This window comes from Primulina huaijiensis, chromosome 5 (assembly GCF_012295235.1).
Source record: "Primulina huaijiensis isolate GDHJ02 chromosome 5, ASM1229523v2, whole genome shotgun sequence".
Lineage (NCBI taxonomy): Eukaryota > Viridiplantae > Streptophyta > Magnoliopsida > Lamiales > Gesneriaceae > Primulina > Primulina huaijiensis.
Genome location: NC_133310.1, coordinates 20,595,895 through 20,609,851, shown reverse-complemented (window position 1 = coordinate 20,609,851; position 13,957 = coordinate 20,595,895). Strand labels below are relative to the sequence as shown.

The following is a 13,957-nucleotide window of genomic DNA, read 5'->3' as shown; positions in this document are numbered from 1 at the left end:
AAATATTTTCGCCTCTAAAACAGCTAGACGAGTAGTATTTATGTAGTTATTTTAAATATTTGTCGAGTTGTTATTGATGTAATATATTGGTTTTGATAGATTTATGTATTTATTAGTATATTTGTTATTTGAAAATTAAATTTTATATTTATTACTGCAACAATAGGGCTCGTTTTTCAATTTTCGTTTCAGGCCTCATTCAACACATGTACGGCTCTGTTCTTTACTCACACATAGAGAGTACTAATATGTGACTATACTATATAATATGTTATATGAAAATTTTTATGAGACGGTTTTCCGAGTCGATTTTACGATACGAATTTCTTATTTAGTTTACTCATAAAAAAATTATTTATTATTATAAATATGAATAAAATTGATATATCTAATCGATATAAGATCAGAGACATAGTGTTAACCTTATCTTTGAGTAATATTTTTGGGGTTGAACCTATTCCACGTAACAATATACAGTAAAATTTTTTATTATTTTTAAAATCACAAAACGTGCATTGAATAATTCTAAGGAATTATTAATATTAATTAATGAATAAGTTAAAAATATTTATTTAAAAAAATAGGCAAAATAAGAATTTTCGTTGCATCTACGAGAGTCGAGTACAAGTAATTTGCGGTGACGGAAGTGCCTTCGTCATCACCAGTTATGCGGTGTGGTTTGGCTTTGACCATCGCCAAGCAATATTCTAGTATTGGGTTGAAGAAGATTCTAGATACTCTATTTTCTATGTAAAATACCAATATTTTATATTTATTTTTTCTTCTTAGTAAATTTTTTTTAGTACTTTTAAGGTACGATTTGATTCGATTATATTATTTATTCATATTTTTATCCAATTTAATCTCATGTTTCATGTACCATATTATTTATGGCAAAAAATTATGTGAGACGGTCTCACGGGTCGTATTTTGTGAGACATATCTCTTATTTGGGTCATCCATGAAAAAATGTTAGTTTTTATTTTGAATATCGGTAGGGTTGACCCTTCTTACTGATAAAGATTCGTGAGACCGTCTCACAAAAGACATACTCTAAATATTTTTAACATTTTTCTTGAAAACAAAATTTACAAGTTATATGTTAAAGTAATAGTTTCGTAGAAGTAAGATTTAAAACTATAAATAAGATTTCTTATAATCCATAAAAGATAAGTTTTTTGTGCACAATGTTATAACATTATTTATGTGAGATGAATCGATTTGATGTCTCATTAAAATAAAAGTAATATTTTTAATATAAATTTCTTTTAAAATTAACATGCAAATAAAATTAATTTAATCCGGAATTCATGTTCTCGTTGCACGACCGTGATAGGCGCGTGAACGAACACCGCCCCGTAGTGTATTTCTAGGCATCTCCACTCTTCGAAAATGGTAGCTGTCTTCTAAAATTCTTCTAAACTCGTCTTTATCATTTTGTTTGTGTGTGGAAATAGAATCAACGGGCGAGAAAAAGTCTTCCGCACCCACGAATATGCTGGCGCCGGGCTTCCGATTCCATCCGACGGACGAGGAATTGGTGAGGTATTATCTGAGGCGGAAAGTCTGCGGGAAATCGTTTCAATTGGACGCGATCGCTGAGATCGATATCTACAAGAACGAGCCTTGGGATCTTCCAAGTACTACCCTTTTGAAACCCTTGTTTGTTTATGTGGATGGGTTGATTTTCGTTTGCGATGTTTTGCTTTTGGGGTGGAGGGAACTTGGTCGATTGTGAATATTTCTTTCTTTATTTAGACGATTCGATGAAGTAAGGGTGGTTTTCTGTGGATTTGTTGACCACCATTTTTTGGACTTTGATGGTTTTAATGCAGTGACCATAGATTATCCATTTTTATTATAGTAGCAAGCATGGATCTTTCCTCAATTTCTGTTATATAATGTTTGACCACGAAACGTTATAGTGATGGAATTTTTCATTTAGATTCACAGGGATTCCGTAGTTTTATAGAAATTTTTGGGTTTATTCCCCAAGGTTTTGTTCGTGTTCACGTTTAAGTATGATTTGACGTGAAGCTGCACAAATTTTATTCAATGCTGTAAACTATTTTCCGGGTAAGGTTTTATCTGTTTCACCTCATGGACTAAAAAATTGATTATTTTACATCGATGGAGTATGGATTGTTTTGTTTGTCTTGCGTAAGTTTGGTTGTTTTGTTTTTCTATAACATCCAAATTTGAAATGAACGTGACTGTAGCTATTGGCCTGGTTTTTAGGCATGTCAAGGCTCAAGAGTAGAGATCTGGAGTGGTATTTCTTCAGTGTGCTGGATAGGAAATATGGCAATGGAGCAAGGACAAACAGGGCAACTGAAAAAGGGTATTGGAAAACGACTGGAAAGGACAGGGAAGTTTACCATAGAAAACAGATTGTGGGCATGAAGAAAACTCTGGTTTATCATAATGGACGTGCTCCAAAGGGTCAGAGGAGCAACTGGGTCATGCATGAGTACAGGCTTGTTGACTTAGAACTGGAGGGAGCTGGAATATCTCAGGTGGGATAGCTTGATTTTGTTTAAAATTTATTTACTATTCCTAAGGACAGTTTTTTTGTTCGACTGAATCTATATGTTATATATACCTGGAAACTTAAAGAATCATAACTTGGTAGTGGACTGGGGAAAAATAATTGATAAGGAAAACCAATTTATGAGTATTTTGGTGCTGTAGCGTGCGGAACTATTAATATAAAATTGGGAAGAAGTATTCTTTTTTCAAATAATAGTTTGGATCTTTTTTGAGAAATTCATGATTGTTATGGATAATGCTTACAATTTATTGACATGTTCACTTTCTTGTTTAAAGGATGCATTTGTGCTCTGCCGAGTCTTTCAGAAAAGCGGTTCGGGGCCCAAGAACGGTGAACAGTATGGGGCACCATTTTTGGAGGAGGAATGGGAGAATGATGAGTTGGAATCAGTTCCCAAAGTGGAGGATTTAGAGGAAGAGGACTTTGGTGATGATGCCTATCTGGACGGGAATTACCTTGAGCAGGTTTGTGCTTGTACTTTGATTGTGTTTTCTCAGATTAAAACTGGTTAATTATGCCTATCTGGGTGAGAATTATGTCTGAGATTCAGATACGATGTCTACAATCTCTCTAGTATGTAGCTTTGGAAAGGAAAACTACTGTTTTTGCTATTTTACTGATGTTGGAGGTTCACAAGGTTCTCCCAGGACTTGAAAAATAAAGTGATAACTAGCATTTTTCAAAGACGCGTGACAATAGATTTTCCCCCAATTTGTAGCGAAGATTTTCGGGATGGGTTTTTGTACACCCTTTGAGATTGAGATAAATGACTCAATACCGACTTGGGAGATGTTCCCTCATGATAATGTCCATTTCACGGAAGTTATTCGCTTACATTTCTGTTACCAGATTCTTGGATCAGACGTTTCAGCGGATACTTCTCATCCTCAGTTGAACTTCCAATCTGCTGATGGTCATGGTGGTGAAACAGCTGAATCAGTCAGCGACACCAAAGACACCAAGAAGCTCCTGGATTGTGCTGACCAACTATACTGTGGACCAGAGGAGTTAGAGGATACAAACTTATATGGATTGCCTACTAGTGATATGAACACAAATTTAGTCAAGCATGAATACATTGGTGAATCCAGCAAATCTGGGAATTCTGAGGATGTGGATTACTTACTGGACGATCCATTTCTGGATTCTACTGATTATCTTCCATTTGGAGGTGATGGTTTCATCGAAGCTAATGATCTCTCCAATCCCATTGAAGCAAACACTTCTCCTTTCGACATGTTTGAGGAGTACCTTACGTACTTTGATGCCAATGAGGACCATTGTCAGAACTTCGCTCCTGATCGTTCAGCAATACTTGAAAGTGAGGGTGCTCTTGTTTCTGATCGCACATCCCTTTGTCAGAAGGTGGTTTTATTTATTGTTTTTATTGTATCATTTGAATTTGTTATGTTTCCTATGTCACTTGAAATGCATTACTCCAACTCGTTCTTTTATGACAGGAACCAAATGAAAAGACTAAGCAAGATGTTATACGAAGTGGACAGATTGTTGACAATGGTAATGGTTATTCTGCACTTCCATTACATAACCAAGAGTCAGCAAAATATCAATCAGGTACCGAAAAGGACACCTACATTTTGCCTTGGATTTCCCTAGAGTTTTGAACTAGTGCAAATTTTGTTTGTCTACTCTAAGTCTGGTTTGCCTTCTTTCCCTACAGATTTCAAGCATCCATTCATCAAACAGGCAAGTCGAATGCTGGGTAACATCCACGCACCACCTGCATTTGCTGAAGAATTCCCTCTAAAGAATGCGAGCATGCATTTCAATTCCGTACCCCAATCTCCCAGTTCTATGCATTTCACCGCTGGCATGATTCAGCTAAGGAATGTGACAGTAGGCAACAATGGAACTGTCCCACCTTCTCGAAAGCATGAGAACCTGAACATTATTCTTTCATTTGGCTTTTCACGTGGTGAAGATGGTTCTGCCAACTTGGAATCGAGCATAAGCATACATCCAGGGAAGACTGTCTCAGCTATCACCAGGGATTGGTTATATTTCATCTTTCTGTGTGTCTTAGTTCTCTCCATGACCTTTAAAATCGGGGTGCGTATATGTGCCAATTAAAGTGTCAAGAGTGTTCTCTATTTAATGATAAGGTTTGCACCTTCTTTTATTTTGGTCTGTATTGAAAATAGTTGGTAGGACTTGGAATTTTAGACTTCGAGCAGTCTGCTTGTCTGCTTTATTAACTGTAGAAAATTCTCTGATTATACTAATACCGTTGGGATTTCATTGATGTCGGTATGAGGTATTGTGGGTTTTAACTTGTAATCGTATGATTCTTTATTTGACTTGTTTTTCTTTACTGAAGTGGTCCGGATGCCAACTGTGCCAGGTTTAATGTTTATAATATAATACCATAAAAATTAGTGAATGTGTCAGTATGGTGTAGGAGATATGCAAATTTACAAGGGTTTAAGTTTTCTTTAACATCTCAACTTTGTGTGGAAGCTATTAATGTAATTGAGTAAGAAACTATGAGCAAACTTGTGGCCTTTTAGCATCGGTACGAATGTGAAACTGAATCATCAGGAGATTTATGTCATTCCATATAAGTCATCAATTAAAGTGTGACAATAAAAATCACATATTTTAGATCTCAAGCAAATTATATTATAAAATACAAACAAAAGAAGCCCACAGTGCAAAGTCGATTTATACATGAGCAGCAGAAAATGAGTTCAAAACTTGTCGAATGGGATCCAAATTATCCCAAATATTGAAGAAATACGTATCTACATCATCTATCTCTACCGACTGTAGGAAGCTTGGGACAATGGGTTGTCGTCGTTTATCGCCGTATGCAACTAGTCCTTCGATTTTACATTTCTCCTGGAAGCATCGTATCTTCGGGAAGATCACACACAGCGATACCCTGAAAAAAAAGACGTTCATTGATGCAAATTTCAGAGACGGTCCCAAGAATATCAAAGCGTTCTCTCTAATGCAACCAAGCCAAGAATCAAAAACTTGGTGGAGTGCCAATCAATACACATGAACCAAGATTTCATAAAGAAACAATGGTGAGAATCTTATTGACAGAATAACAAAATACAGGAAAAGTTGAACGGAATAATTAAATTCCTAGATAATTACCTCTCCCGTGAGATGAGCAACACATTTCTTCTCAGCAAGAAGTTCAGCTTCTGTCTGCAAAATAACAAAACATATCCGCTGTATACCGTAGAGGCCTAATTTTGTTGAGACAAGGGGGTCAAGAGAAAATGTATAAGCACATAAAACTTACCTTTTTTATTCGACTCCAAAGGTAGTCATCAAATATCACATCTTTCACTAGTTCATAATCACCATCTCCCTGAGAACGTAAAAAATAGATAAATGAAACAAAACTTCAAGAAAATCATATCAACGAAAATGATATGGAAGCAAAAACTTTAGCAAAAATGCTTACTTTTGATCTGCATGGCATACTGAAAACAATATCCTCTGCTATACCATACGGATTTCCAGTCGTATACACCTAATTTTTTGCCAAAGGATACAATATCAAAGTCCGACCAGCGTGAAATTCAATATAATATAGTGAGTGATGATATGTCTCCAAGAATGAAGCCCTGATACATTTGAAGTCTAGTTATAAGCTAAAATGGAACCAGCTAGCACTCGCCCTCTCAACCGAAAACAACAAGTTTTCATATATAGTTAAACTTAAAATGCAATCCCTCTATTTCTTATACTGCTTGTGTAATACACAAGATATACAATATAGAAGCTTGTTTCGAAGCAACGGTAATATCCACAATCGATGTGGAGCATGTGTTAGTGGTTTCATAAAATTACACTTAAATCTACTGGCATCTTGGTTAGTCAATTTTGTGAAGTAACGATGCATGTTAAGTAGTTGGAAGTAGAATCTCACTTATGCAGATCAGGATGTAACACATATTTTTATTAAAGCGTTCATGAGTTAATCATTTTGTTAGTATGGATTACTTTATCAACATTGCGAAATATGATTCTATAGACTCTGAACTAATGAAGAATCCAACAACTTACTCCGGATGAGAACCAATCCCCTTCTGGGGTAGGAGTTACAAGAGATCTTATTGCATCTAAAATTGAAACGGCAGTGGATGCAGCTGAGGACCTTCCCCATTTCTGAATGAGTACACCACCTCTCTGAAAGATCAATTTCAAATCAGCCGTTATTGCTGTGTTTGAATGTATTGCACTTAAATATAAATCAAAGCTTATACATCTAACCTTTTGGACCTTCTCAGTGAATTCTTCTTCCAACCACTTTGTATCTTTGATAACCTCTTTCACAGGTAAACCATCTATTTTGGCATTTAAAAAGTCGGGAACCTGATTCAATATAAAGTATAATTTTCATATAAAATAACAAAACCTTATAACATAACGAGCTTAATATAAAATCTGATGAATGACCTGCGTCGTTGAGTGGTTTCCCCATATGGTAACATTAGAAACTTTGTCATAAAAGACTCCTGCCTTCAAGGCGAGCTGTATACACCATGAAAAAGGTCATATTTTGACAAGTACTACAATTAGTCTCATATGTGACGAATCAAGACATAAAAATGCAAAGAAAAAAATGCGTCCCAGCAATGTTACAAGAAACATAATACTGAATATGCTGATAGCTTTTGCTTACCTGACATTTTGCTCGATTTTCATCTAATCTAGTCAGGGCGTGGAAATTTTTTGCAGGAATATTTGGAGCATTCTTCAAACAAATCAAAGCACTTTAAAAGGAAAAGAACAATAATATTAGTAAAAAATTAAACAAAACGAAGAACTCTGAAATGAGCACACAAGAAATATAAAATTACTTAGTATTACAAGGGTTGCCCACAACAATCACTTTTACATTACGGGATGCGACAGCATTTAGGGCTTTTCCCTGCAATAAAAGGTCAGAATATAAATGTCGCTTAGCATGAAATTCAGGAAGTCACTCCAAGAAAACACAGTGAAATTAATCATTCATAACTGTATGTTATTTCAAGAAAACGGCACCTGTGCAGCAAAAATCTGCCCATTTATGTCTAGTAAGCCGGCTCGTTCCATTCCTGGGCCACGAGGCTTTGCTCCAATCAAAAGTGCCCATTCTGCATCTTGGAACACCTCATATGGATCAATGCCAATGCTCACTTCCCTCAACAAAGGAAACAAAGAGTCCTCTAGTTCCATCGCAACTCCTGAAATGTCAAGTAGAGTTCAAACTTTTCCAGTACAGCTTGCAACAAATATAGTCGAAGCTTAAGAGAATTAAATCTATTGAGAATATAAAGAGGAACCGCTAAAATTAATTAAGATCTATCAAAAATGTGATTGGAATAGGCACACTCATACCTTCAAGAGCTTGGATAGAACGCTGGGATCCCAATAGTTTTAATGCAATTGGTTGATTTGCCCCAAAAACCTCGCCAGAAGCAAGCTGATAACCCAGTACAAAACGAGTATTTATTTTCCTGAGCCTTAAAATTAGAACTTGCACTCACATGGGAAACCATGCACAATTTGGCCATCAATTCGAAATCGAAATTCGACATGCTGCCACTTATGAATGATAACGGAGAAGAAACCTCTTACTCTGAAAAGAAGATGATTGGATATCATCCCCGCTGCACCAGAGACAGCAATATTTATCAGTTTCTTCCAAGATTGAGTTTCCTCTTCCTGTAAAAACATAAACAGCAATGGACCAAGATCAGTGATTTTCATTTTCCGAAATTTAAATGAAAGGTTTTTCTCAACCATTTTTAAGACATAACAGAAAATTTTACTTTCAGGTGGTTCACCACTCAAAATACATTTAATGGTGCACAAAAGCACAGGAAGCTTAATAACATGAATGAATTTATGATGGTGTGCTATGACTTTGAGAATTTTCTCTGAAGATACATGGACACGAGATAGAAACAAGACATTAACCGGAAAACAAACATTTCATAATAAGTAAACATTTGCTAAACTCTTAGTATGTTACTCCCTATATTATTGTTATCATTATAAAAAGTTATTTTTACAACATTATGAATTCGAAATCAAAGCTAAACATGCACAATTCGAGATAAGTTTGCGAGAGTACATGCTTTCATGAAATAATGAATCCCATACCAAGCAGTGGAAGCTTCAAGGCCAAACCACTCTCGGAAGAAAATTTCCAACTCTCATTTATAAATTTCCCAAAAATACGTCTCCCCCGAAATGAAATCAAACGCAAAATACTCACAGCTTTGAGATCATAAGTGAGACAAAAGACACCATAACAATCGGCTTTCTTTTTCGGGTCCTCGATCGTCACAGCCACCGGTGCTTGAATTTCACTACAAAATCCATCATAAAAATAACCAATCCAACCAAGAAAATCTCATCAACTTTCTTGAAAATACACGTAAATACATAAAAACGGCAACTTACTTGGAAGTTACAGAGCAGCAAATCTTTGAACCGCGGGATGCGGGGGCTGGCCTGATGAAAACAGAACGATGATTGTAATGAGGACTTAGCGCGCAAGAACCCTTCAGAGAATTGTAAAGGGCGGGTCTTTTGCATGAAGAAGACGTGTTTAACTCTGCCATCGCCATTGAAAATGTGGATGCAAAGATTTTTAGATGCTAGAGTTTCAGCCAGCTGACTGCTATGCAAGCGGATATATAATTAGTGTGTGAAGTTGAAGAAACAGTGTAAAGAAAGATGAGGGAAATGGAAGTTATAAGGCTAAGGTGATGACACTTGTCAATAAATCTCATCTCATTTTTTTTTCAATAAATCAAAATTCTAAAATGGTTATAAATAATATTAATGAAAATTGTGATGGTATATGGATTTTATTTGAAAATAACCGAAATGTTCTTTTTCGGAAGAAACACCTGTGAAAATTATTTTTACGCAGGATTTTTATGTTTTTTGATATTGTGATGAATCAAATTTGGTTGGAAAAAACTCACATGTGTTCTTGTTTTTGTTGATTGAATTTACCACAATTTTTAACGTTAGGGTTTTGTTATAATTCTATTACTTGATAAGTCTCTTTTATGCTAGAACAAGGAAGAAGAAGAAAGCAACCATCTAGGAATGTCAATGGATTCAGGTTTTGCCTACAATGACCTGTCTCATTTGGGCGGGTTTGGGCATACCAAATGTGTCATGGGGCGGGTCTAGATCCAATTTTTCAGACCCGTTCGGATATAAGACAAGTCATGGGTCCTACAATACCATCTCATATATGTGCATATAAATACTCTATGGTTTTAGTTTTATTAACGTCCATTCGGAGATGTCAATTTTTTTTTTGGAGAGCTAATAAGTTTTTTTTATGTAATTCATTATGTCGTGATGATACTTTGTTTGTCATTATCAAATATGGTCGAAGAAAAATGAATTAGTTTTCTATTGTGATGTATTTAGAGGCTTGTTTGTTTTATAATTTAGTAACGTGAGAAGAAAATTATTGTTTTCATTTTTAAAAAATTGGGTCTCACTGGTCTAACTAGCCCCATTTTGTATTTGAGATGGGGCGGGTTCGAAAAATGTTTAACCGGGGTGAAACTGATAATGGGTCAAAGTTTTCTTCATGGGTGAACCTTGGGTCTAACCATATCCACTTCATTGACATCTCTACCACCATCAAGTCGTGTAAATGAAAGAATATAAAGCATGTTTTATCTAACATAACTATCGTGGACTAACATCGTCTCAAATCTCAAAACTTCGAATTTATAGTTAATTTTTATACATGCAACACATGTTTAAAACTTATCATTAATTTTTGCACATGCAACGCATGAGGTTGCATGAAATCACGGGCAAACAAGATTCAGGTGAAATTATATTGTTATCTTTCTTATCATTTATCAAGCACCACACTACAACGTTTGGACAAATTTTCTTTTGGCGAAACTGATACCCAATTTTTATGTTCTCAATACACACACACACACACACACACACAGATTGCTATTTTTATAGTTATATATATAATATATAATATATAACTATTGATGTAGCTATATAAACTGTTATAGTTGTAAATGTACATTCTCTTGGTAATTGATGACGCCAAGTGTTTTAATCCATCACCGTGGACAACATATTCTGAGGCCATCACAATACTTTATCAATTAAATGGAAAAAAGTTGATCCCAAATACATTGGTTAATTCGGCTTTTAGTAATACGAACACATTCAAAGTCCTGATATGAAGAACGGAACTAAATTTAAGATGGGCCAAAAATCAAAGTCTGAGGCAGATTGGTCCCAAGATTTAGTCCTTACAACCTCAATACCATACTTCGCCTCTAGCACGGTCTGCTGAGATATCATACATGAAGATGAGTTGGGAATTCATTTTGTGAAATCCAACTCCTCTTGTGTAAAATACTGATAAATGATGTAAATTTGCAGTTTTAAAAAAGAAATCAGAAGATGGAAAGCAGTGATACGATTGCTCCAGGAGCTACCTAATCAAGGTCTGCTTCTTCTATTTCTTCGTCCTCTGGCACCCCACGAAGATAAAGAACATTATTACATCTGCAAATGCAACATACATGAGACACGGTTAATTGTCGCAACAAACAGTGAAAAAGTTGCACACGTTACCATAAGCAGCAAAGCTAAAGTTGCAAGCATAAATAAAAGAGGAATTTTATATCATCACTTCTTGTAAGTTAAAACCCCCCGATTTTTTTGGCAAACTCCAACAGATGCCTCTCTCGTACAGCCTTAAATTCACAAATCAATGAAAGGGGCGTTGTTCTGATTTTCAAACAATCTGGAGCAAACTTCATCTAGACTAAATATACTTTGTTTCGTAAAGGCTTCACAGCTTTTTAAAATAAATGACCCACTTCATTTCAATGGTTGGGAAATAAGATTAACAATAAGGAAAATAAATCATGTTTTGTATTTAGCCCCCCATATATTTGTCCAGCCATCCAGGTGGTGTCACGATTGCTCAACCATTTCAACAATTTCAATTGACAAAAACTCCTGTACATTATGGCCACATTTTATGGAGAGGTCACATTCCGAGTAGAGACATTCAAAAATTATAAAAATGTGTCTTCCGAAGAATGAAAAGCACCAAGAAAAATACAAGTGATTCAACGTGAAATATGTCTACATCCGATCAGCATTGAATTTTTCAGATTGGAACTTGCAACCATGGTACGATTTTAGAATTTAAACAGGCAAATCAAAATCTTAGCATAAATGATTCTATGAACTTAGGACTCTAATTTGAGGATAGCAATAGAATGAGATATTAGCTAGGTAGTTGGAAACTTTAGAAAAACAAAATAGAATTGGCTGGTTCAGTACCTGATTAAAATCTCCCCAAGACTTCCAGTGCATTGCCCATCAATGTATTCTTCAGCATTTGCAAGCTGCCAAAAACAGTATTCATATAAATGACTGACATGGAGCAGCATTGAACTGGTTTTAGCCATTTTAAGAGGAAAGACACCAACTCATTTTCTTGTTTTATTTCAAACGCAAACTTGACCATTTTTACCCTATCATTTATAATATTTCAAAGTTCTTATACTCCTTGAAAGTGGTTATGAGTGTCGAATGCTTAAGCATTAGTACACAATTTCCACAATGAGTATACTCATCATAGTCATTACTGAATAAAAAATAGTCCTAGTGAATTTTGGCATAACTTGAAGTGATAGTATAAAAAACACTTTCAGTTGGTACCTGCAAATTCATATATGAATCCACAGAGACGAGGAAACCTGAAAAAAACCCAAAAGAAAAAAAAACTCGATCATGATATTAACAAATCAGGAGACACCAATAGCACCAGAAAATGTCCATACACCACAAAATCTTATAACTCAAGAGCACATGTCGCTTCACTACCTTTGTATTCCATTCCCCATTTGAGTTTTACCATTACAGGCTTCCCGGTCAAATTGTTCAAGAAAGGCTTCGGGTTAACTGGAACAGTCTGTAAGAACAAAAGGTAAAAAAGTTTTAAAATGCAGCAATTGTCAGCGACTCAGCTGTACAACTTAAAGGCATATACAGTTAACTGCTGTCAACACAACATTGCGAAATCTTCCAATAACAAAACTTCCAAAGAAGTTTCTGCCTTTCAGCGCAATCAAACAGAGAAAAGTTATGCTAAACAGGATAGTGTGATTGTATAATCACAAGCTCGAGCTTTTCTTTGAAAAATAAATAACATGGTTGTAGAGCAGGGAGGCCGCGTGTTCTAGATGCAATTCCTACGTATTTCGTTGGGTCCATTTCTACGGTATTATGCAAACACATTTTGTAAGGACTACTGAGGAAGCCAAAGATTTAATTTTCTTCAAGAACTGGAAATATAGTCCATTGTTGACAAAACTATAGCAACTCAACTCTAACCATTTGTCCGAAAAAGAAATCAGCACATATGACAATCCCGAGTATGTAAATTGCCTCGAGTTAAGCTAAACCAAAATCGTGATTTCTTTTTGTCTTCGATAAACAATTACAAATCAGAATGGACAAACTACCAATTCCTTTCCTCCATTACTTCTTCATCGAGACTAATACAACAATTGCACCACAACGCTAATAGTATTTGCAATAAAAGAAGTATACAGATAACGACTTACAGCCATCGCAGAGATTTTTGGCAGTAGAGATTTCTCTCCGCTGTCGATTTTGGGAGTACAGATTGGGTTTAGGGCTTGGAAAGCACACAACTATAACGACGTCGTCTTCTCCACCATTTTTATGATTATATCTATACTATTCTATTTAATTTTATTAAAATTAAGACACGATAGAAACTGACAAAGACACCAAAATATGTATATCTATTTTTGCCCCTTCTTTATGGACAAATTCATCAAAATTGTTTTCTATTAAAATTGCAGTCTCACTATTTCTTATAATTACATTTTTATTCTCATGTAAATATAAATCAAATGAATTATAAAAAATATTGTACAAGCACGCAATGCGTGCATTGATATACTAATATTATATTAACCATCGCAAGTGCGTATGTGTTGCTTGCATGTCCAAATTATTTTTTAATAAATAGTTTTGTTAAAATATTTGATATTAAATTTCCAAAAATAAAATAAAATTTAATATTTTCTGTTTTTTGATAAGTTTTTATATTCGTTTTTACCGAAATTTAATTTTCATGAAAAAAATACGGAATTTATGCCACTATAAATGGCTTGTACCTATGATATATATATTTAATGTAAAATTAGCTTATTGGCATACTTATTGTGTATATATATATATAACTCGTTTACGTTTTTTAAATATGATTTTTTTAAAAAAAATTTAAAATAATTATATATAATTCATTAAGATGAATATAAAATATGATATTTTATTGACAGAAAAATGGATAATCTTGGAATAGAGTCTACGAGA

At 34.8% G+C, this 13,957-nt stretch overlaps 3 protein-coding genes across 5 annotated transcripts; 1 reads left to right on the top strand and 2 right to left on the bottom strand.

Moving 5' to 3' along the window:
- The first annotated feature begins 1,380 nt into the window (after positions 1 to 1,380).
- On the top strand, positions 1,381 to 4,945 carry LOC140976991 (NAC domain-containing protein 78-like). Of its 2 annotated transcripts, none has more exons than XM_073441482.1 (6): positions 1,381 to 1,640; positions 2,239 to 2,516; positions 2,827 to 3,015; positions 3,401 to 3,916; positions 4,012 to 4,069; positions 4,233 to 4,945. In XM_073441482.1, exons 1-6 carry the CDS (start codon positions 1,496 to 1,498, stop codon positions 4,640 to 4,642), a joined length of 1,596 nt encoding a protein of 531 aa, XP_073297583.1. In that variant the 5' UTR covers positions 1,381 to 1,495; the 3' UTR covers positions 4,643 to 4,945. The 2 variants fall into 2 exon arrangements, with proteins under 2 accessions (XP_073297583.1, XP_073297582.1); XM_073441481.1 differs by having other exon boundaries at positions 4,012 to 4,126.
- Positions 4,946 to 5,106: 161 nt separating this feature from the next.
- On the bottom strand, positions 5,107 to 9,250 carry LOC140976992 (malate dehydrogenase [NADP], chloroplastic-like). Its single transcript, XM_073441483.1, has 14 exons — positions 8,987 to 9,250; positions 8,799 to 8,892; positions 8,156 to 8,242; positions 7,916 to 8,000; positions 7,580 to 7,761; positions 7,393 to 7,463; positions 7,215 to 7,305; positions 6,989 to 7,063; positions 6,803 to 6,904; positions 6,596 to 6,718; positions 5,991 to 6,059; positions 5,826 to 5,894; positions 5,675 to 5,728; positions 5,107 to 5,453 (listed from the first exon to the last, which is right to left on the bottom strand). Exons 1-14 carry the CDS (start codon positions 9,151 to 9,153, stop codon positions 5,400 to 5,402), a joined length of 1,323 nt encoding a protein of 440 aa, XP_073297584.1. The 5' UTR covers positions 9,154 to 9,250; the 3' UTR covers positions 5,107 to 5,399.
- Positions 9,251 to 10,767: 1,517 nt separating this feature from the next.
- On the bottom strand, positions 10,768 to 13,307 carry LOC140976989 (probable small nuclear ribonucleoprotein F). Of its 2 annotated transcripts, none has more exons than XM_073441472.1 (6): positions 13,177 to 13,307; positions 12,434 to 12,521; positions 12,269 to 12,306; positions 11,888 to 11,952; positions 11,029 to 11,098; positions 10,768 to 10,879 (listed from the first exon to the last, which is right to left on the bottom strand). In XM_073441472.1, exons 1-5 carry the CDS (start codon positions 13,180 to 13,182, stop codon positions 11,029 to 11,031), a joined length of 267 nt encoding a protein of 88 aa, XP_073297573.1. In that variant the 5' UTR covers positions 13,183 to 13,307; the 3' UTR covers positions 10,768 to 10,879. The 2 variants fall into 2 exon arrangements, with proteins under 2 accessions (XP_073297573.1, XP_073297572.1); XM_073441471.1 differs by having other exon boundaries at positions 10,768 to 10,876.
- Between the last annotated feature and the right edge of the window lie 650 nt (positions 13,308 to 13,957).

Excerpts from the sequence above, each read along its gene's own strand:
- LOC140976992 (XM_073441483.1), bottom strand. The coding sequence starts at position 9,153 with ATGGCGATGGCAGAGTTAAACACGTCTTCTTCATGCAAAAGACCCGCC. Across the intron at positions 8,001-8,155 it reads CCAATCATCTTCTTTTCAGA|CTTGCTTCTGGCGAGGTTTT; the intron begins GTAAGAGGTTTC and ends CTGGGTTATCAG. Across the intron at positions 6,905-6,988 it reads GAAACCACTCAACGACGCAG|GTTCCCGACTTTTTAAATGC; the intron begins GTCATTCATCAG and ends ATATTGAATCAG.
- LOC140976991 (XM_073441481.1), top strand. The coding sequence starts at position 1,496 with ATGCTGGCGCCGGGCTTCCGATTCCATCCGACGGACGAGGAATTGGTG. Across the intron at positions 3,016-3,400 it reads ACGGGAATTACCTTGAGCAG|ATTCTTGGATCAGACGTTTC; the intron begins GTTTGTGCTTGT and ends TTCTGTTACCAG. Across the intron at positions 4,127-4,232 it reads GTCAGCAAAATATCAATCAG|ATTTCAAGCATCCATTCATC; the intron begins GTACCGAAAAGG and ends CTTTCCCTACAG.
- LOC140976989 (XM_073441472.1), bottom strand. Across the intron at positions 12,307-12,433 it reads ATGGGGAATGGAATACAAAG|GTTTCCTCGTCTCTGTGGAT; the intron begins GTAGTGAAGCGA and ends GGTTTTTTTCAG. Across the intron at positions 11,953-12,268 it reads ATTCATATATGAATTTGCAG|CTTGCAAATGCTGAAGAATA; the intron begins GTACCAACTGAA and ends TGTTTTTGGCAG.